This window comes from Macaca mulatta, chromosome 5 (assembly GCF_049350105.2).
Source record: "Macaca mulatta isolate MMU2019108-1 chromosome 5, T2T-MMU8v2.0, whole genome shotgun sequence".
NCBI classification, from domain to species: domain Eukaryota; kingdom Metazoa; phylum Chordata; class Mammalia; order Primates; family Cercopithecidae; genus Macaca; species Macaca mulatta.
In genome coordinates this window covers 94,874,819-94,898,593 of record NC_133410.1, presented here as the reverse complement: position 1 = coordinate 94,898,593, position 23,775 = coordinate 94,874,819, and the positions used below count along the sequence as shown (strand labels likewise).

The following is a 23,775-nucleotide window of genomic DNA, read 5'->3' as shown; positions in this document are numbered from 1 at the left end:
AATGAATTTTATGAACTTAGCCAAGCCCTATAGCTAGCAGTGAGTCTAGACTGAACCCAGGCAATCTGATTCTAGAAACTGCACAAAAAACAAGTGAACTCAACTGCTTCCCAGGGAAGTGCCTATACCAGACAAATTAATTCTGGAGAAAATTATGAGCATGAAAATGGTCTCACATGCTGTGATCCCTCTGCCCATCAATCTCCTTTTGTGCAAGATATCCTTTGTGTTTTTCCATCTCAGGTGCCCTCTCCAGCAGCGACAGATTTTCTTAGTTCTTCCTCTTACAGTCAAAAGCGACCTAAGAAGTATTCCTGTAATTCCTACTTACATGCTAATGGAATGATGGCAGGTCAAGTATTTATCTATAGCATAGTTGCTTTTCATAATTTTTCCAGGGATTATATAATAATATAAAATAGTCAATTATAGGAGTTGCAGGACTGTCACGGAAGGCCTTTTTGGATAGGCAGGCATGTTGGATTCCTTCACAGTGAACTGTATATAGAATGAGTTCTATTTTAACTGTTTAGCTTTAAGTCTAATAAACCAAGAAAAATGGGCATATAAAGGCAGGGAAAATGTAAGGTCTCAAGATAAAATCTAAGATATTTACCACTGCTTCCTGGACTCTTAACAAACTTGCAACAAACTTGCCTCTGCTTTCTTCTCCAAATCTCTCTCTCTTCTTGTCCTCTTTCTTAGGTATGGGAATACTTGACCATTATCGATTTCTAACAATTTACCAAAGTGCCATGGCCTACACCTTTTCTTTGCCATAAATACCACGCCAGCAGCTACAGATACCATCCTTCAATTCTCAGGTTAAATTATTCCTTTGAGAAGTTCTCTCTGAACTTTGAAGTGGTGGTAGGGGTTCCTCCTATGACTTCCAATGGTTCCCTATTTTATCTTTATTAAAATACTTATTACATTGTATAATAACTATAATTATGCCTAATATCCACTGGAATGTAACTCCTTCTTCACAAATGCCTGGTATTACTTTAGTCACTTATAGCAGAATTCTCACTGTCACGCTCCTCTGCTCCCAGGATCAATCTAGGCGCCATGTCCAGCCTCCTTTGCAGTTAGATGTGCTCATGTGACTCAGTACCATCTAACCAAATGTGAACAGAAGTGGCAAGGGCCACTACCATGCCTGGTCCATTCGATCCTTTTAGGCAATACTCTATTTTATATCCCCATGGTGAATTTGGAAGCCAAAAGTTAAAATTGCAAAATCACTGGCAGCCTAGGTTTCTAAATAGTTGTTTGAAGTAAACTTTCATTACTTACCTAGAATCATTTTGGACTTTCACCTGAGCTGCTTCTTTCTAAATCCTTATTTTGAGGGATCTATTTATATAAATATACAGTTTTCCTATTATATATTATAAATATATACATTTTATAAATATAAATATATATATATTTCCTAGAATCTAGAATAATACCTGTAGGTACATTAGAAATCTATAAATATGTGTTCACTTAAATAAATCAAATGAATGAGTAGTATTAATATCTTAAACAATAAATTCTATTTTTCTCATACTAATTTATAAAAATACTAATGTTGCTTTCATGCTTACCATGTACCAATGCTTTCCAAAATCAGATACATAAAATGTCTTATTTAATCCCCAAAATAATATAATGAGTTATTTACTATCATAATCTCATATACAGATTAGTAAATTGAAGCTTATACCAGCTAATTCATTTGCCCAATGTATCCAAATTAGTAACTATACGAGCTAAGATTCAATTCAAATAATTTTATTCTGCATTCTATGTCTTTACTCTTAAAAGAGTTATTCCTATATTGCTGTGTAGAGGAGGAAAGCAATAAAATTTTAAATAACAGTGGAATAAAATAATATTTTATATAAATAATACTTTCTATAACTTTATATAATAATTTCTAGGAAAGTGCTAAGAGTTCTTAAGAATTTATGATGATGCATTGTACCATCTTAGTGTCATTTTCAACACCAAAAGACTCAGATGCTACCTAGAAAGTTAGTTTTAGATTTGAGGATGATATCTAAGTTTCAATGCTTCTAGTATTATTTTAAATACTTCATCGAGGCTTTGGCTTCATAAATGTTAACAGGACAGCAATTGTCTTAGAGATTTCTGGATTTCATTAACACACGAGTTTGATTAAATATAAAATGAGAGCTTACTCTTAAATCAGCAGTCAATCCTTGCACATTTAGAGGTCAACCCTCAGGTTATAATTCACTCAAAATCACTTTGTTCTCTAAGTTAAGAAAATCCACTGTGATCTAATATAGTATCATCTTCATCATGTACAGAAAAAACCTTCCTCACATAATTGGAGCAATATCTGTTGTAGAAAGTCTAGACCAGATTAATTGGGTTGGTGCCTGTTTGGATTTTAGTCATTTTATCAGGAGTTTCAGACTGGCTTCTGAAAATCGATGGCCCGCAGTGTCAAACTCTAGCACAAGCCTATGTCAGAGGCTTTCTCTAGGATGGCCAAGCTTGAGCCTTAGCTTTTATTTAAGTAGTAATATGCTACATAATAGAAGTAAAATAGGAATTTTACTTCTATTTAATAGGCAAATAAAAAAGTCATTAGGAAAATTTATCACTGGATTCACTTAACAAAACCTGCACGATTTCCTTATTTTTAAGATAACTATAATCATACTTCATCTCTGACTCGGCTGCTCCCCCCATGTTATTGTATTGACAAGGCCATGGTCATTTGTCATGATTAATGAAGCATGCAAGAACAGACATTGTCATGAATTCAGTTCACATGTGTTTTAAGCCCTTTCTAATAGATATCCAAAGTCCTTGGGGGTGTGCGGTGTAGGGGGAAGATTCTTTTTTATAGATTCTTCTGTACAATATGATCTTACAGTTTTTCCTCTGCATGTAAATATAATGAAATTTGTAAGATAAATTAAAATAGAAAAGATATTACTTTAAAAACTGGAAAAATTCAGCACTATAAAATGTTTATAGTAGTGGCCTGTGAGTGACAATAATTATAGATGTATTAATGTACTTTCAAAAATGGCCTACATGCATCACCTTCCTGTTTTTATAGAAACAATCAAAATCAACTTTATTTTTAAAATATGCTCTGAATAAAATCTATATAAGTGCAAATACTTGTAGATAATGGATTCTGGAGACAGTTTTGTCCTAGATGAACTAAAGCTGCTTTTTTTCTATTAAAAAATTACAAGATACTGAGGATGTTTAGTTTGATTTATATTAAATATTAAATAGCTATATTATGAGGTAAGTCTCTCATATATTGCCAGGTACTGTTGGCTAAGTGCTAGAAAGTCACTGTTTACAAATCAGGTGCCGTCTTCAGAGAGAGGATAGCCTTGAGGTACCTTTGCCTTCTGCTCAAAAAGAAAATATAAGAAAAGTGGCAGTGAAACTTTCTAAGTTCTCAAATTTGTGCAGGTTGTTGAATATTTGGAAGGCAAAGTGCAAGTTGAATAAGAACATGAAACATTCATAGTAAGTTCAAATATTTAAGTACATAATGCACTAAATCAGATATCGTGTGTTCTCATAGCAATAAAAATTGAAGACAGAGATGTAAGGAAAATCTAATTGAGAAACTCTTATTTATTAACTTAAGTTTTCAATGTATTACGAAACAACTGTCATGATTCCTTTCTGAGATTAACATAGTTGTGTAGTTTGAGCATCACAGGTGCTCTGGAAATAGCTTCTCATTGCCTACTAAGGAATCCCTTTTCCATCGGGGTCCCCTGTTTCTCTCTAACTGCATTCTTGCCATATATTCACCCTTGCAATATGGAGCTAGCTATAGATACCTATTTTACAACTCCATGTCTTTCCTCTGCTCTGAATTCCTTTCCCCAATTTATCTACCTGTAAAACTCACATCGACCTTCAAATCCCAGGTCAGGGTCACCTCTTGCCTTATGCAGCCTTTCCCAAGCCCTCTAGACAGTCCTCATTCACTCCTTGCTACTAATTGTACCCATGTATTCATAGCATACAGCATTTTCAGGGTAGTCTGTTATGATTATAATTTTACTTTCCCTCAACAGATGAGCAGTTTTTCATAATAAGGATAATGATGGAGTTTGATTTGACTCTTTTTATTGAGTAAAACAACTCAGTGAAAATTTATTATAATAAATTGAGAACTTAAACCAAGGACAAGGAGGACATAAATTTCAAGGGTTTTTTACTCTCATTTTAGAAGTGCCTTCCATAATGGTTGAACTAGTTTACAATCCCACCAACAGTGTAAAAGTGTTCCTATTTCTCCACATCCTCTCCAGCACCTGTTGTCTCCTGACTTTTGAATGATAGCCATTCTAACTGGTGTGAGATGGTATCTCATTGTGGTTTTGATTTGCATTTCTCTGATGGCCAGTGATGATGAGCATTTTTTCATGTGTCTGTTGGCTGTATGAATGTCTTCTTTTGAGAAGTGTCTGTTCATATCCTTTGCCCACTTTTTGATGGGGTTGTTTGTTTTTTTCTGGTAAATTTGTTTGAGTTCTTTGTAGGTTCTGGATATTAGCCCTTTGTCTGATGAGTAGATTGCAAAAATTTTCTCCCATTCTGTAGGTTGCCTGTTCACTCTGATGGTAGTTTCTTTTGCTGTGCAGAAGCTCTTTAGTTTAATGAGATCCCATTTGTCAATTTTGGCTTTTGCTGCCATTGCTTTTGGTGTTTTAGACATGAAGTCTTTGCCCATGACTATGTCCTGAATGGTACTACCTAGGTTTTCCTCTAGGGTTTTTATGGTATTAGGTCTAACATTTAAGTCTCTAATCCATCTTGAATTAATATGGAAAACAGTATGGCAATTCCGCAAGGATCTAGAACTAGATGTACCATATGACCCAGCCATCCCATTACTGGGTATATACCCAAAGGATTATAAATCATGCTGCTATAAAGACACATGCATACGTATGTTTATTGCGGCGCTATTCACAATAGCAAAGACTTGGAATCAACCCAAATGTCCATCAGTGACAGACTGGATTAAGAAAATCTGGCACATATACACCATGGAATACTATGCAGCCATAAAAAAGGATGAGTTTGTGTCCTTTGTAGGGACATGGATGCAGCTGGAAACCATCATTCTCAGCAAACTATCGCAAGAACAGAAAACCAAACACCGCGTGTTCTCACTCAGAGGTGGGAACTGAACAATGAGATCACTTGGACTCGGGAAGGGGAACATCACACACCGGAGCCTATCATGGGGAGGGGGGACGGGGGAGGGATTGCATTGGGAGTTATACCTGATGTAAATGACGAGTTGATGGGTGCTGACGAGTTGATGGGTGCAGCACAGCAACATGGCACAAGTATACATATGTAACAAACCTGCACGTTATGCACATGTACCCTAGAACTTAAAGTATAATAATAATAATAAATTAATTTTAAAAAAAGTGCCTTCTAAGAAAATAAAAAAAAACAAAAAGCAAGTTAAGTTTATTGAATCTTTCCAGCTGGTTAGGAATGTTTAAAAGGATGAATTTTTGAAACTTTACTCATGATATTTTCTCCATATTATTGAAATAGCCCTCATCAAAATACATGAAGGCCAAGGGCATTCTTATGTTGGAAGCATTGAAGTGAAAAGAAAAAAACAAGAAATACCTCTGACTAAAAGCAAAGGTAAAGAAAAGTTGAGGACTAATGAGAAGGCAAGGATGAAGCAGAAGAAGCACTGCATCTAGGAGCAAGAAAGTGACTCCTAGTTCTTCATCTGTCACTCATTAATAACGTCCTTTTGGCTGTTACACACAGATATACACACAACCACATATATGCAATCATAAACCCACAACTACAGAATGACAGGTTTTAAGACAAATTTTTTTCCTCTTTCAACATTTTTCAAGGTGCTCAATTATTCTCCATTTAGATGTTCTGATTCTTTTAAATATATTCTACAATATATCACTGCAGGGCTTATTTAATGTGGCTTAAACTTTGTTGTTTTAAATAGTATGACTTTGATAGATGGAGTTGAAAACAGTCAATATTACTCACGGTACCTTAGTCCTGGCCCTGCTGCTGCATGGCCCTAGATACATTCCATTGACTCATTAACACATTCAAAAATATGCTATTAACAGTTACCATGTACCAGGCATCTACCCTCACTTGGTCTATTTTAAGGGAAGAAATTAGCCCATTCATAGAACAACATAGAATGTCTGCATATTACAAAGTTCCCTCTGATATAGAAATTGTCAGTTCTTAATCTGAATTTGTATGCATGTGTTTAAACATCAGGGCAAAACATTAAAAAGCTCAATGTTAAAATTATCAGTGCTTGAATTGTATGGAAGTTAGTTAAAAAAGATAATTCAAAGTTATTTATCCCAAGGCTGGGCGCAGTGACTCACGCCTGTAATCTTAGCACTTTCAAGACCAGCATGGCCAACATGGTGAAACCCCTGTCTCTACTAAAAATACAAAAAAATTAGCTGAGTATGGTGGCACACTCATGTAGTCCCAGCTACTTGGGGGCCTGAGACAGGAGAATCACTTGAACTCGGGAGGCGGAGGTTGCAGTGAGCTGAGATCGCACCACCGCACTCCAGCCTGGGCTACAGAGTGAGACTCTGTCTCAAAATAAATAAATAAATAAATAAAATAAAGTTATTTATGCTACATTTTAACTTCTTTATTAATCACAAATCTTTAACAAATAATATATAGAATGAAAAATTTAAAAACATTTTTTAGGGGGGATGGTGATGGTCTATGTTTGGTTTGTAAAAGAATTAGTACTTTTTGGTCAATACAAGTCTATTTTGTTGATTTTATTTACAGTAAGTCTACAAATACTAGTAACATGCTAATATAAAAATATTATTTATCTTGGAAATACTATGAATTAATGTAATTTTCATTTTGAGTAGATTTTCATTTGAATTAATCTGGAGTTTTTACATTTTAAAAGTTATATTTCCAATTTTTTAATCAATCTAACTAGTCATGATAGAGTGGATCCAAGCCTGTGGTCCACGTTTCTCAAATTTGAGAATGTGCAAATGTCAGAGAATGTGCACATGAACTCTAGTTTGAGGAATTCTGCCCTAAATTATTCAAAAAGGATATTATCATATTGCCTGGGATATGGCCCTCTATGTATTTTCTCACAGACGGTATTCACTGTGCTCCTCCATAACGAAGTCCCCACATTGGACCCCTTAAATTCTGTCTTTTCACATTAACCTGATTCCTTTCTCTGAGTTTGGTAAAAATAATTTTATATTCAAGGTAATACCTTAATCTGATTATTAGATAATTATAAAACAAGGTGCAATTAGAAAAGAACCATGGAGGGTAAGATAGGAGACAGAAGACTCCATCAATTTGCTTCTGATCTTTGAATGATTATATGATCTTGATTACATCACTTCATATCTCTAAGTCACAGTTTCCTCCTCTGTAAAAATAGTCCCCATATTCCCCACTGGGTTACAATAACAGATGAAATAACAGATACGGAAAGTACTATAACTGTCATGAAACCAATATGGGACCCTCTAAATTTACTTATAATGTCTTGGGCTAAAGCCATATGAACTCAGACTTACTTGAGACAAATTATTAAACTACTGTTTGTTTAACTTTGGGTAATCTGCATTACACATAAACCTTGGTGTTCATGCATAAATAGGGTTAATAATACCTACCTCATAGGATTATTTTAAATATTTCATAAGATATTATATGTAAACTTTTAGCCTGATGTCCAGCTCTGGTAAATGCCTAAAAAGTAGTAGCAATTTCAAAAAAATGACCAAGGTTTGCAGCATGTATTTTTATTGCTATTTTTAGGGAATTCAATTAGAGGAATAAGAACATCATGAAATTATAATGCCTTAGGAATTTAAAATACTAAAGCAGAGACCTGGTTCAAACTCCTAATTAAGTTCCTTAACTTTAACACAAGAGGAAATAGCCTCAAGAACATACTGTTAGGGTTGTTTATATAAATGAATCTAAAATGATTCTTCTCTCATGTATGTATCCTATAGATGTAGATGAAAAACACACAGAAGTGATGCCTTAGTTTGCATATCCTCTCATCAACTGATAAGCCATGATCAATCTGAGAAAACTGTTGCAACTACAGAAATGCAGGTGAAGATGATTCTTCTCTCTCATTGCAGTCTTGAGACTTTTGGTTGAGAAAATAAGTAAATAAGCAAATAAAGAACCACTAAGGAACTACAGAGCAACAGAGAGACTATTCACAGAGGAATGGGTATATTATGTATGCTGGTTGAATGTATCAATGTCATTTGGTTCAGCACCACATCCATATTTAATGTAAGTTAAAGTATGCAGGGAAGCCTCTGAGAATTGATACTGAAAATGTCTCAGAAATTACTGAAAGTTGTGCCTACAGTTCTTCCTTCAAACCTGTGCTTTCCATTTACTCCTGAGAAAAAGAAAGATGTTTTGGCTACAATATATCTTTTAGCAGATGTCTATTAAAATTTTCTCATGAACTAAGTTTGCCAGAGGAACTGAGACATTCTCCTCTGGTAAAAACTGAAATTAATATTAGACAAGTATAATTTGCCTCTTAGCCTGAATTAGCAAATTTATTATCTCCAACTCAAAGCAAACAATGGGTAAAAGGGTGAAAGATGACAATGAACTGAAGGAGACCGGGGGACTTTGGGTGGTCTCAGTCCCAATCAGTTTCCAGCAAATCCCTCTATTTCTTGGCTTTCTTAGGCCCTTAATGCTTTACATTTTCTCCTACTCACCAAGGGCTTGGTTTCATCTTCATCTTTGAAATAGTAGAGCTGATCCCCCTTGAGCACAAACCAGCGAGTATGCCAAGTCTTGACAAAGCCTCCTTGCTTCCTCAGCCACCCACACTTGATGGCATTCTGCCGCCCTTGGCCTTGTTGGGGGTTCTCCGTGGCGTCATTGTTCTCCTCCATTATCAAGCTTATGGACTTTCCTAGTTAGCAAACAGAAAGAAAGGAAAATAATGAGGTGCTCTGTTATATTCAACTCCCTTTTAAACCACTCTTCTCCAGGAAAAAAAAAAGAAAGAAAGAAAGAAAGAAAGAAAAAGGAAGAGGGAGAGGAGAGAAGACAGAAAAGAAAGAGAGGGAGAGGAGAGAAAGAAAAGAAAAGAAAGAGAGAGAAAGAGAGAAGGAAAGAGAGAAAGAAAGAGGGAGAGAAAGAGAGAGAGAGCAAGAGAAGTGAAGGGAAGGAAAAGGGAAGAGGAAAGGAGTGGGAAAAGGGGTGAAAAATGTTCCTCAACTCATTGGTCAAATTTCTAGACACAAACCACAGACCTGGCAACAATATGCCCAGAGGAAACATGCAGAGAGCTTGTTTTGCCGTCCTGCCTTCTTAAATGAATTCAGCAGCTGAGTGGTGCTCTTTGTCCCTAAGTAGAACTGAAAAATGAGAAAGTTCTAGAGGTAATGTGTGAAGAAAGAATTTCTAAAAATAACCTAAGAAGAACTGAAAAATGAGAAAGTTCTAGAGGTAATGTGTGAAGAAGGAATTTCTAAAAACAAACTAAAACATAACTCTCAAGATTATGGCCTCTGTGTCTGTTGGGCACAGCCTAGGGCAGGCCCCTGCAGGCTTAGGTTTACCTGGGCAAGAGCTAGCCTGACGTGTGTCCCCATTTCAAGAGACTATTTAGAAAACTTTAATGGAAAACATTTGTCTTACATAGGGGAACATATCTCAAGATGTTTCTACCCTCTGTTTCCCAGATTATTCCCTCGAAAATTTCTTTGGCTGGTCAGGGATTCGTACAGCTGAAAAACTTTAAGAGGAAACCAAAAACAAAACAAAACAAAACAAAACAAAGTACCTGCTTTTGCCAGTTTTTCCTATAGTTTTTTTCCTTTCCCCTACAGCCATTCTGAAGCTTCAGGAGGGTGTGGTGTCTTCCAGTATGTGACATGATGAGGAATATTTTAAGATTATGTGTGAAGTAGTATAAGGCCATACTACCTACACATAAGCAAGAAAATGAGTTCTTCATTGGAAAAATATTAACCAACAGCTGAGATGCTAAAACTGCCCCAGTAAAAACAGAGAAGGTGGACATTCTAGGGGAGCCAGGCACAAGTGGTTAAAAGAGATTTTCCTGTCCTGAAAGCTTCTTCCAAATTCTTGCTAATGTTTATTTCTAAACATTTATTCAGGAATTGGGAAGCCCTCTCTATCTCTTGTGTCTCTGATGAGGTTATAAATATAATGATTATCTGATAAAGCATAAATTATTCCTGTCCAGGCATATAAACAAAGTCCCTGTTTTATCATTTCTGATTGATTCTGGAAGACAAGCTGTCTTTCTGTCTGATCTTTATATTCACCGCTAATTTTTTAATCAATTTGCATGTATACAATTCTACTTATAAATTCCACGAAGTTTCTACTGTCAGTCCTTGGTCATTTATGTTTCTTCCTTGAAGTCTCAGGGTCAATTCTTCCATTATTGTGATTCAAGTTCTCTCAATTTAGTCCTGCCATTCCTGTTGCAGGGATGAAGCAGAACCTTCGTTCTAATTACCTATTTTAATAACTTCAACCATCTTTGCAGAAGATTTGCCTCTTTCATTGGCATATATTTCAATCTATCGCTATGCTTACCTTAATCTTCACCTCTTAAACTACTTTTAAACTTCAAGGAAGTCACTTGACTATTATCTGTCTCATTCAATATGCACTTTTTTCCTTTCTTAAAAAAAAGGCCCCTGTCTCTACAATACATCTGGACACCTCCTTTGCCCTATGGGGCATTCCATGACCATAACCACTTATTGGAGAAAACATTCTCCCCTCAGGTGTGTGCCCATGTGTGTGCAGACTGGACCATACCTGATGCTTCCAATTGGCTATGCCCACAGGGCAGGAACTTTCATCTCCTTTCCTTCACAGTATCTGACCTACTATGACGAGCCAAGAACTCCATTCTAAATGAACAATTAATGCTGTAATTTAGATAGTAAGTATGCTTAGTTAGACCACCCTAAATAATCTTTTTCATCTCCTGGTATTTAAACTTTAAATCTACACAACTTGCTGTTTCATCACTGCCTACTTATTCTTTGACCAAACACCTTAACTTATAAAGTTAAATGGGACCTTAAAACAAACATTCCAACACACACACACACACGCATCCCACAAACATGCACACACAAATCTAGAATTCATTGCACAACAAATTATTTAGGGCCCTTATGTATTTTTTTTCTTTCCTCTCAAATTCATGCTTTCTATTAAGTTTGAAAAATTCCCTCTAACATGCTTCAAGGTTATTAGCAACCTACCATTGATAATATAAAAAATACAAGTAGATAATTTCCCTTTTGTGTACATTAATGCCTTAGTGAGAAATGTGTGTACACTAGAACATGGTTTCTGATTCCTTTTGCATATATTGTTTATAAGTCTGACTGAAGTCAATGACTATATTGCCCACTGAACTGACTAAAATGCCTATACTTTTATGATTTCAGAATGCATCAGAAAGTGCTTTACTAATGCTAACTGAAGACTAATTATAACAATTCATTAAAACAGAAATGAAAACAGACTTATACTCCTAAGGGAAAAAAATGCCACAACTATTGTTGGATGAGGAAAATTAAGTTTTACTAAAATAACCACAATTTTTACAGAGGTCTTAATATTTCTGGAAAAATAAAATGATTAAAATTCTACACTTCATCTTTAAAATGAGGATGCTGGACTGGATTATTTCCAACTATGGTCTCTTCTAGCACTCTGAAATCTATCATCTCTGTAATTCCATAAGTGTAGGGACATCAGATATCCTTACTACTCAGTAGAATGTCTGGCATGCAGTGAAGCTCAATCAATGTTTGATGAAGTAATCAATTTTGCAATAGGTTTCATGCTAAGTGTCTGAAAGTGAACACGATCTCCCTCTGAAATGTGATCTTCCCCCAAACCTGACCTTAGTAAATGACAACATGGTACACCCAGTTTCAAAGATAAGTATATAGAACACTAATCATTTGACTCCTGACTCTTCCTCACCCCGGATATCAAATCAATCAGTAAATTCAGAATGCCTCTAAAAATAGTTCAAATCCTTCCTTTTGGCTTCATCTCTATTGCCACCTTATGGTGCAGTCCACTATTATCTTTTGAGGAGATGATTCTAATAGCCTTCCGAGGAGTCTCACTGCTTCCATTTTTAGCCATAAACGCAAACACACAGGTACATGCTCACACATATTTCATTCTCCAAAACGCAGCCAAAGTGAGCTTTTAAAAATTCAAATCAGATAAGGACTCTCAACATTTGAAAATGCTGTTGGCTTCCCACTGTACTTATTTCAAAATCCAGAGTCTTTTTTTTTTTTTTTTTTTTTTTTTTTTTTGAGACGGGGTCTCGCTCTGTCACCCAGGCTGGAGTGCAGTGGCCAGATCTCAGCTCACTGCAAGCTCCGCCTCCCGGGTTCCCGCCATTCTCCTGCCTCAGCCTCCCGCCACCTCGCCCAGCTAGTATTTTGTATTTTTTAGTAGAGACGGGGTTTCACCGGGTTAGCCAGGATGGTCTCGATCTCCTGACCTTGTGATCCACCCATCTCGGCCTCCCAAAGTGCTGGGATTACAGGCTTGAGCCACCGCGCCCGGCCAAAATTCAGAGTCTTACCATGGCCAATAAGGCTCTGAATCATCTGGCACCTGTTTACGTCTCTAACCTAATTTCATGCCACCTTCTCCCCATCCCTCCCCATACCAGACACATACATACTTAACCACTCTTATCTCCTTTCAGTTCTGGAAACACCCAAGCTTCTTTATGCCTTGCTGCTTTCTGCCTACAAAACTGCCTTGAGCTGTTTTCATGCTCAACTCCTTTTTATCTAAGTTTTGGCTTAAAATCTGTCTTTTCCAAAAAACCTTCACTAATCACCCTGTGAATTAGGTCACCTCTTTTTATTCTCTGTCACTGAACTGTGTCCTTTGTCTCCCTGATACTTCTCTAAATTGCTATTTATTTAGTTCTTTATTGTCTATTGCCCCGCCAGGAGACCATATGCTTCATGAAGTCAAGGACATGGCTTTCCTTACTAAGCATACCCAATGCCTTTAATAGTGCTTACCTGGTACTCAATAAATCTGTTGAATCTACAGATGGAGCTCTGCAATAATCACAACAGAATCTCTACAAAGAATATTCTAGAAGGTTCTTTTTCATTGCATTTAATGCCTTAAACAAAACTGTGTACGTTAAGAACTTGACTTTTTCCTTTTACATAGGAGACTTCAATTAGCATGAAAATTCTTCTTAAACACAATGTCAAAATCATTACACTTGAAAGAACCTGAAACTGTCCTTATGAAAAAAACATTCAGAATTTATACCTTTTAGTTTTGGCAAGAAATACGCATAACCAATTGTGGTTTAACACTAAGTACAGTTTATTCACTCAAATTCTCAGAGAATGATTTCACTGAATCTCTGCTGGGAAAATACTTTCACTGAAGTCAGGCCATGGTAGCTGGGTGGTATGTGAGATTACAAAATAGAACTATCGCCTTGGTTAGAAAACCAACATAATGATGAACAAAGTACTCATCTAAATAAACAGTTATTCCAAGCTAAAACAAAAACAGAACTGAGAAATTAACCTGTGTCTGTATCAATCTTAAGATAAAAACCTTAATGATGGCTACTGTACCATGCCATAGCTAGACAGTTCTCAGCATTTGATGGGCTTGTAGCTTTTGAATTGTTTTCCAGAGGAGGAAACTGGTTTCTACATCTGTTTGTATGGTTTTCTTTTGCAACCAGATGGGCCAAGAACACAACAGTATAACATGGTGCAATCAGAGATGAAACTCATGCTCCTAACAAACTCTTCTAAGAATCAAACAGTACACACATAGATATGTACCTGTGTGACTTCAACAAAGAATATATAAGCATGCATATAAACAAGGATGTAAATAAAGAGGATGCCATATATCACAGAGTTGCAATGTATTTGATTACAATACCTTACTATACATGTTCAGCAAACATGAGAGAATGAGCTAGTAGGAGAGAGCTAGAGAAAAGGAAAAAGGGAGAGAGAGCAACTTAAAAAACACAGGCAATTCCACCACAATGCATCCACTCAATGAATGCATGCTCCCATGGCGAGGGTGAAGGGGAACAAATACATCTCCATGCTTTCAATCAATATCAGTTTCCTTGGCATCTGGTGGGGTATTTCACTGTATAAATGTGTTCTCAGAATTTGAGTGCACATGATTTCATACCTCATGTCCCCTCAATCAGTCAAAGACACAGTGATCTGTCCTATTGCTGGGGGAAGAAAACAAAACAAAACTGGCAATGTTGGTAAAATATTACAACCTATCAGAGATTTGTGGGACTTTAAGAAGAAATTTTGATCACTCTCAATTGTCACCATTTGCACTGACTTTAGAACATAAATCATTTTTAAGATGTGATTCCACGGTATGCAGTATATAACTACAGAGAACCAATATTTACCTAAATTCTACTTTTTCTTATTTTAAACAAAATAGTTTATTTTATAGGTATTGCCAATAGGCTGGTTTGTCAAGTGGCAGGACATTGTATTGAGCTATATGTCTACATACTAGACACACCCTTTCTATGCATAACTGTTCACACTACAAAAACTTACAAAAGGAATTAGATGGTATGTGCATGTGTTTACAGGCATACATGAAAGTGCACATATGTGTATGGGTGTGTGTATGTATGGGTGTATGGTGGGTGTGGGTATATATATATACTATGTATGTTCTGTCTAGAGCAGGAGTCCCCAACCCCCTGGGCTGCAGACCAGTACCAGTCCATGGCCGGTAAGGAATTGGGCCACACAGGAGGTGAGCTGTAGGCAAGCGAGCATTACTGCCTGAGCCTCATCTCCTGTCAGATCAGCAGTGGCATTAGATTCTCATAGGAGCTCAAACCCTATTGTGAGCTGCCCAGCAGGGGATCTAGGTTGTGCACTCCTTATGAGAATCTAACTAATGTCTAATGATCTGAAGTGGAACAGTTTCATCCCCAAACCATCTCCCCTTCGCCCCATTAAACTGGTCCCTGGTGTTAAAAAGGTTGTAGACCACTGCTCTAGAGAACAAAATCTTTAAAGACAAAATATTTATTGATACTCTTTTCTCATTTTTTAAATACTCAGTGCCATGGCTCTGGAAGCCATGTAAGCATATGCCTGCAGATCTGACATTCTTTGATGAAGCAAAGTACATAAAAGAGTGTTGCCATCCAGTGTTCAATAAAAAACCTGATTGTGCTATTATTAAGGTCAACCAGTGAAGTGATAGATTTATTTTTATTATTTCTCAGAATGTTTCCTCAATAACTATAGCTGTGTACCTGATTTAGAAGCTGGAACTCTTTTAGTATCCTAAATATTTAAATAATTTCAGGATAAAATGATGTAGCAAGCATATTTTTCATGTAAGTCAGTCACCCCTTACTTGATTTAACGTGTTCAGCTCTCTACTTTGGCTCAGCTGTGAATGTTGAATGTGAAAGTTGAATCCTACCAAATCTCTCCTTTGTCCATTTTCCAATTCCATTTAGATTTTCCCCAGATGCAATAAATGCCATCTCTCCTAACCCTCACTACCTATAGCAGAAGTTAGTGCCCCACAGAGAATCCTCTTTCTTGTTGTTATGGACTGAATGTTTTGTGCCCTCCTAATTCGTATGTCGAAGTCCCAACACTCAGTGTGATGGTATTTGGATATAGGGCCCTTGGGAGGTGATTAGGATTTGATGAGGTCATGAGGATGGGGTGCTGATCCAATGGGATTAGTGCCCTTATAAGAAGAGACACCAGAGAATTTGTGGTCTCTTTTTCTGCACCCACACAAAGAAGAGCTCATGTGAGCACACAGCAGTATGGTGGTAACCTACAAGCCAAGAAAAGAGGCTTCAGAACAAAACCCACCTTACAAGCACCTTGATCTTAGACTTCCCTGCCTCCAGAACTGTTAGAAATAAACTTCTCTTGTTTAAGCCACTCAGTCTGTGGTATCTTGCTATGGAAGCCTGAGAAGAATAAGATACCTGCCATTGTACCCACTCCACCACAGGGTCTGCACGTTGGCTGGTCACCAGAAACCTTAGCCAATGACTAACTAGAAAGGGAGTAACAAAGGCAGTCTTCTTGCCTCATAGGGAACTAACTTTGTGTTTCAGTCTGTGCTCCAGAGCTTCTGCATGAGATTAGGTCAAAGCCAGTTTATACTGAACTTGATTCCCCTGCCCCATCCTGCTTCCCTCACTTCCCTTCTCCTGAGAGCACTCCATAATAAATTACTTCAGCAGTAATTCTCACCTCGAGCTCTGCTGTAGGAAATCTGGCCTTAGACTCTTCCAAGCTGCAGATGCTTCAACTTTTGTCACCCTCACTTCTCTTCCTATCTTCACCCATGGTAACAATAGTAGTTCAACATTGAACTTAGTGTCTTTCTTTCTTGCCAAACGTGGCAAAGCCTATTGTTGCCTTCAATTTCTGCCCACTTTCCTTGTCTCATCATGCCATTCCTGATACTCTGCATCTCAGGTCTGGGGAAGCCAAGAACACAATGAGGATGAATTTGTCAGTACCACCTCCTAGTTTATGGATGGTTGGCTGAAAGTAAGAGTGTGGTACAAGGATACTATTAGGGAGTACAAGTATAAAAGGGAGGAATGCAAGTGGAAGATGGAAGCACAGGCGGTGGTAGAGAGAAGGGGCAAGAGTCAAGGACGAACATTTTCATTTCCATCACAAAAGTTTAAATCTCCATGTTCTACCCTGTGTCAGACATAAAATTATATAGCTATGTGGCTCAACCTTGAATAAAATCTTGTTCATACACAGAGACAGACACACGCACACACACACACGCACACAAATTCACATAAAACTAAGTGTACTGAGAACGAGCAATACTTTTAGAACTCATGGAGTACCTACTGTGTACAAGACACTGTGCAAATCCAGACCCATCATATCACTTTCCTTGATTACTATCATAGCCTTCTATTTAATCTAAACACTGATTTCATTCCTAGCACACTGATATGATGGATTCTTTCCATAGCATTACCATTTTCTTTAGAAAGCGAATCAAGTCATGTTACCACCATTCTAAAACTATCTAATAATTAAACATTTCCACTCAGAGTTAAATCCAAATTATTTGTCACAACCTATACAGCCCCAAACAATCCCTGCCTACCTTTCCTTGAATGTTTCCCTCACATCTTTGAATGGCTAATTTATCACCATTCAATTCTCAGTTCAAACGTTGCCTTATTATAGATACCCCCCTCGGGCTCCTTTACTAGAAGCATCCCTCATCCCTCGCCATATTCTATCATATTTCCTTATTTTATTTTTTCCACAGCACACAAGAATTCCTTTTGTATTCGGTTTTCCTTGTCATTTCTCTGTCTCCCCTTTGGCACAAGAGCACCTTGAGGATGGAGGCCTTTTAACCAGTGTATTGAGCAGAGGTAGCAGAGAGTGGCCATTAAATACACAGTTCTGTGTCAAATGCATGAACACCTCCTAAGGCATAAAACTACCAAAAAGCATAAAACTACAAAATGGTTTAAAAATATACCAGATAGCTAAAGATTCATACAAGAGCAAGGATACAGAGAAGGACATATAGAAGGTTTTGCAAACATATGCATTTACCAAAAAGTACATAACGGAAAAATATTTAAATAATTAGATCTTAGTGACTTACAGTAAGGGGGAAAAAAGTAACTGCTAACTAAAGAAAACAGATGAGTTTTCTCAGTTCAGTTTCTGTCCCCTCACTCTCCACCATACCATCTTTTTCTTGAAGAATAAATCAAAATGTGGTGCCTACAAGGGAGTCAGTCGTCCAGGTCCAAAATAACAAAGGATGTTATAGAGATTGTTTTAGCACTGATATAAATTCCAGGAACCTAAATATGTTTATGGGAAGCAATTGAATTTCTTAAAGTAGCTGGAAGGGCTTAGCACTTTCACATGTGGTTTTCCCACTGCCTGGACATCATGGTTAACTTCTATTTATCCTTCAGGTATTCCACAAAGGCTTCCCTGGTGCCACCCCCACTCCACTCTGAAAGTTCCCCTTGCATGATACCATCCTGGACATGACCCTTATCACATATAGACCATGTTTTTATTACTTCTCAGTGTTCTACACCACAACAGACTCCCTGGAACCCACCAGATGAACCAGAATATAGTGAATGCTCAAATAATTGTTAAATAAATGGCAAACTGATGAATAAATGAATGAATGCTTCAATCCATCTTTGTGTTTCAGTCAGTCTTCGGGGTTTATATTAATATTGACACCAAAACCCTCAAAAATTCCTAGTACTGTACAAAAAAATCATAAAACATTTGCCATTACTAGACACAAATGCAAGGACATCATGCCAAATTCTGTCATTTAAACCTAACCCAAATTTAGTGGCCTAAAGCTAAACTGAACACCAAAAACAATTGAGTCAAGTGGATTGCCATTTGTCTCACTGGATGCTAGTCTTAATCATGATTTGAGTTAAAAACAAAGAAACATTTCTTCTTGAAAATGAAAAGTATAAGCATGAAAAGAACAATGGGAATTAAATGAAGCAAAACAGCCACGAATACAAAGTCAAAAATAGTCACCAGAAGGGCATACCTGGGGGAACGTATGCAGTTATTTTCCTGAAGAAACACTACAAAATCCTGTTGTTTGATTAAATTGTTCAGACATCAAGAGAATAGACAATAGCAAAAAATGATGTGTATGTTGGGATTGATCAGGTTATCATGGTGATAACCTGAGTAATTGTTCCTGATCAATCTACATGTTATATTTTAAGCTTCAATGTTTCCATATTAATTTGCTAAGAAATCAAAATGACTTACTGAAATAACCATAAAAAAGGAACTTTCTCCTAAGAATTTAGTTTTTGTGGTCTATTGAATGCCTCATACATTGTAGAGAGAATCTTTTCCCTCTTAAGATGGTTTTAATTCAACTAGAGAAAAAATCAGATATATATTAATTTTAATATATGTATAATGCTTTAATATATACTTAGAACTGCCCTTCACCACCACAGTGATATCTGAAGGACAAATAAAAAAGACAACCATTGGAATTCCCCATGGTGATAACCTGAGTAAAAACAGAAATCAAATCAAAAGATATACTTTACTATTGATGGGGATTAAGAAAGAACTGCTGCTTGTCAAGCCCAAGGCAGACATTATTAATTAATCACCTATATTCACCCCCAGATGCCATCTCAATCCAGCGCTCTAGGAAGTCACAACCAATTAATCATATATACGGAAAGGTAAGAAAGACTCTTTGTTAATTCAATTCTGTAAACAAACTAAGAACTGAAGATATCCCTCAAATATCAAATAGAAACTCCGGTGCTCCTCCAAAAGCAATGACATTTGAAACAGGAAACGATGAGAAATTCAACTTATTTTAATGGAAAGCTTGAAGATGGCAACTATCATTTCATCATATGGCCACAGAGAAACAAAGAAAACAAGCCTGAAGCAGGAAAGATGAAAAGGAGTTGGATGTCTCTTATTTTATATTTATTAATTGAATCTGTGACTAGATCCTTCAAAATAGGATCAGAAACATGACGTTATAAACATCTCAATTTTTAAGCTTTTGTGTGTACTCTACTCCCTCACCCATAGTTTATTAATATTATTTTGTTTTGAAAAACTGTCACAAAGAAAAAAAAATTGGGGAGGCCCAGAAGGGTTGTGAAGATGTTGGTCAAAATATACAAAATGACAATTAGACAGGAGGAAATGTTTAAAAGGTCTATTGTATAACATGACTATAACAATGTATTGTTTTCTTGAAAATTGCTAAGAGTAGATCTCAAATGTTCTCATCACAAAAAATAAGGATGTGAGGTAATGTTTATGTCAATTTGTTCAATTTAGCCATTCCAGAATGTATGTGTATTTCCAAACATGATGTTGTACATGACCAATGTATATAATGTTTATTTGTCAATTAAAATTAACTCATTCATTAATTTTTAAAAGAGGTTTTCCACACCTAAATCTGAAAAGTAATGGGATTATAGCACCTAAGGTATGGGAGAGCAACAGCAGTCATGAAGGAGAGCTTTATGCACATAGCAGAGAGAACTGGGAGAGGAAAGCTATAGCCCGTGTGATACTGAGAAAGTCAGCTGGGTCCTTTCCTCATTATGGGGAAATAACCTCTGTGCCTATAATTTATAGACCCCTCCAGCACTTTCCCTGATGCCCATAATTTTTAAGCTAAGATGAAAGCTTTCCTGAAACACTACTTTTAATATCAGGTTCCTTTAGTGAGTCTGACCTAGGAGAATCAAATGTTGTCGATTGCATTATCATTTCAAGCCCCTCAGTGGGGCCAGCTTTTTATTCAACTACACTTCAAAGAAAATACTTTACAAGTGGGTAACTTTGATGGAGATAGTCATTTGTCTTCAATGAACTCTCCAATTTTCTCCTTCAAATGAAAGCCCCAAGGTACTTAATGATTTCCAATAAAGACCACTCATTTTTGTCAATTAATCCTGTGGGTGGAACATCATCAGGCTTGCTCTAAAGCACAGCAAAATGACTAGGCTTTCTAAGTATATAAATCTTGTCCTAATCACTAAGCCACAGTTGCTCTCCCAGTGGTTTATTATATGGAGGTATGGACAATACGACTTTTTTTTTTATTAGAATCTGAGGAAGGTAGGGAAAAATTTTTGTCAAGTGAAAATAATAGCATCATTCACATTATGGTAGACTTTGATGTGTTAAACTGTGATCTTTGATGAAGTACTGCTATTCACATATAATTTGAACATATTTTAGCACTTCAAAATATCTGATTATTTCACATTTTAGTTTTAGATATGTTAAATAGAAATCTAACTTTACTGTACCTGAATACATTTAACCAGCAGTTTAGAGAAAGAAAAATAAATCTTCTACATAAAAAAAAAAATTAAATTAAGAAGTTTGGTGGCACATATGTTATTTGAAGTATCCAAAAGCCTGTCTCTGAGGACTCCCTTCTTCCTCATGCTATGTTGTTCTCGTTGGTGCCACCATCACTTTGCTAAAGAGATGGGCTTGAACTTAGTTACTCATAGAACCTGAGCTCCCTAGCAACAGTGACTGGCCCAGGAAATGGACATGTGACTCAGACAGTGCCAAATAGAGTCTTCCCTTAGGATAGGGAAGACACTGAAAGGATGAGCATCTGAGGTTGGCGGCATTCATCTTCCCTTTTAGCAAAGCCATTTGTAAAATGAAGCTATGCAGAGACGAGCTGATGTGAGAAAGGAATAGAGAGAGAACCCAAATACATTTGTAACCTGAGGAAAGGGAGTGATTTGCTTAGAAAGAACAAAGAAAGTAATAACATAAAAAATTATAATGCAGACTTCATTAAAGATAAAAAATGTGTGCTCAACAAAAGACGTCACTAAGAAAATGTAGTCTTCTGCAACCAGAGGAATTGGGAGATCCACAGGGAAAATGCCAGGATACCTGGCAGCTAGGAAATGATTACAGAAATATTGCTACATGGAGACCAAGATGGCTGACTAGCAGCAGCCAGTGTGCACTGCTCTCACGGAGAGAATAAAGAGTGATGGGTGGACACTGGCTCTTCAACCGCAACATCCCAGGTGAACACATTGGGATTCATCAGGGAAACAGTATGACTCAGAGAAAACAGAGAAGAGTAAGACAGGAAAACTGCCCACCTGGAGTGGCACAGAGCCAGGGGAGTCACCACACTGGGGAAACAGTAAGTGAGAGTCCTCAGGGACCCACACTTCTGCCACTTCTGCTCAGGAGATCCCAGCAAACTCCCCTGCTGGGGTATCCAGACCAACACAGAGAGCTACATGGGAGTCTGGGCACAGCCCCATTCAGGTGCACATGGAGTCCTGGGAGCCTTGGATCCTCGGGCACCCTGGCACCAGTGGCTGCAGGTTCAGCAATGGGGAAGGCCAGTCTCCCTCACCTGCCTGCAGGAAAGGAACCAAATCCACAGAGCTGAGCAGTGATGGACTGCAAGCCTTGCCTCCACTGCATCTTGCAAGAGAAGGCCCATTGGCCTAGGGTGCTGGTGAGGCCACTCCAGCCCCACCTGAGTTCTTGGGCAGGGAGCAGCTCTGCACTTCCCTGGGACAGAGCTCCCAGAGGGAGAGGTAGCCTGCCGTTTTTGCTTCTCTACAACCCACCCTCCTGCTGCTCTCAGGCTCCAGAGGGTGTGCAGTGATTGGGGACTCTCCCAGACCTCCAGCAGAGCTGCATTATGGAAAAGGAACAAGATTGTGTTCCATGTGGGTCTCCACCTCTGCTACTCCTCACTGGGCAGGGCCTCCAAACCTGGGACTTCAGCGACCCCCGCCTGGGCTCTCAGAATGGTAGCAGCTCTGCACTTTCCTGGGGATAGATCTCCTACAGGGAGGCAGGGCACCATTTTTTCTGTCCTGCAGCCCTTGCTCATATTGCCCTCAGGCTCAGGAGGGAGTGTAGTGGTTGGGGACCTATGTAGATGCCCAGCACAGTGCAGCCACCTTACAGAAAAGCAGCCAGACTGTTTTCCACATGGGTCCCCACCTACCCTACCCTTCTAACTCGGCAGTGCCTGTTGACCTGGGCCCCCAATACGATTAACCTGCCCCCACCTGAACACTTTAGTCAGTGGTGGCTCTGCATTTCTCTGAGGAGGAAATCCTAGAGACAACCCACAGCATGTATGACATTGCATTGCAGTGATACTGTCCTGACTCTCCTTGGCCTGGGGAAGGAACAAAGGGCCTGGTTGCTATGCTGAAACCTCCAGCAAGCTGCAGCCTTCATATGAAGAGGAGCCCAGTCTCTCCAGCGAGTTCCCATACCCCACTCTTCACCAGACAGGGTCCTTGGCTCAAGAGCACTGAACAGTTCCTCCACCCCCAGCTGAGCATTCCCATTGCTAATGGCTCTGTGCTTCCCTGGGGAGGTGATCCCAGAGGCAACCAACAGCCCCTCTGCACCTGATGCCCTCAGTCTGGGGAAGAAATAAAGAACCTGAGGGTTTCACTCATACTTCTAGCACACCACAGTTATTATACAGAGAGGAGCTCAGGCTCTCTTTTCTGTGAGTCCTCAATCCCCCGCTCTTTACCAAGTGGGGCCCCAAGCTTGGGCCAGCAGTTGCAGTCACCCCCACCCATGAGCTGAACATTCCCAGTAGCAGTGGCTCTGTGTTTCTCTTGAGATGAAGCTCCCAGAGGAAACCAAAAGCCCCTCTGCCACTGCCACTGCAGTGGTACTGTCCTTAGTGCCCTCAGATTGGAAAAGGAGCAAAGACTCTGAGTGATTTAACCACACCTCCAGCAAGCCACTGCTGTCCTAAAAAGAAGAAGCCAGTCAGTTTCCCCCATGAGCTGCCTGGCCTCTCTGCTCATCAACAGGCAGGACCCCCTGGTTTGAGTCCACAGTGCAGCTACCCCACCCCAACTGGGAGTGGCTCTGCTTTTTTCTGAGATGGAGCCCTGAGAGACAAGTGAAAGGCCCTCTTCCACATGTCTCTACCCATGGCAAGGTCCCTTCTTCTGCTGCCTCTCAGCTACAAAGGAACATAAAGCCTGAGATCACCCCAGGGCTGCAGTGTGCAGCCAAGAAGTGCCAAGCCAAGAGCTACAGCCAA

General features: G+C 38.3%; 1 protein-coding gene across 5 annotated transcripts in view; it reads right to left on the bottom strand.

Annotated features, from left to right (window-relative positions):
* ARHGAP24 (Rho GTPase activating protein 24) overlaps positions 1 to 23,775 on the bottom strand; it is a 528,054-nt gene that overhangs the window by 423,957 nt on the left and 80,322 nt on the right. For 3 of the 5 annotated variants that reach the window (XM_002804123.4, XM_028848595.2, XM_078001956.1), the window contains exon 2: positions 8,802 to 9,001. In XM_002804123.4, the coding sequence (XP_002804169.1) occupies positions 8,802 to 8,981 (180 nt within the window). In that variant the 5' untranslated portion in view covers positions 8,982 to 9,001. Of the gene's footprint in view, positions 1 to 8,801; positions 9,002 to 9,344; positions 9,471 to 23,775 lie in introns of those variants that run through there. The other 2 variants (XM_015138751.3, XM_078001958.1) reach the window with 2 other exon arrangements.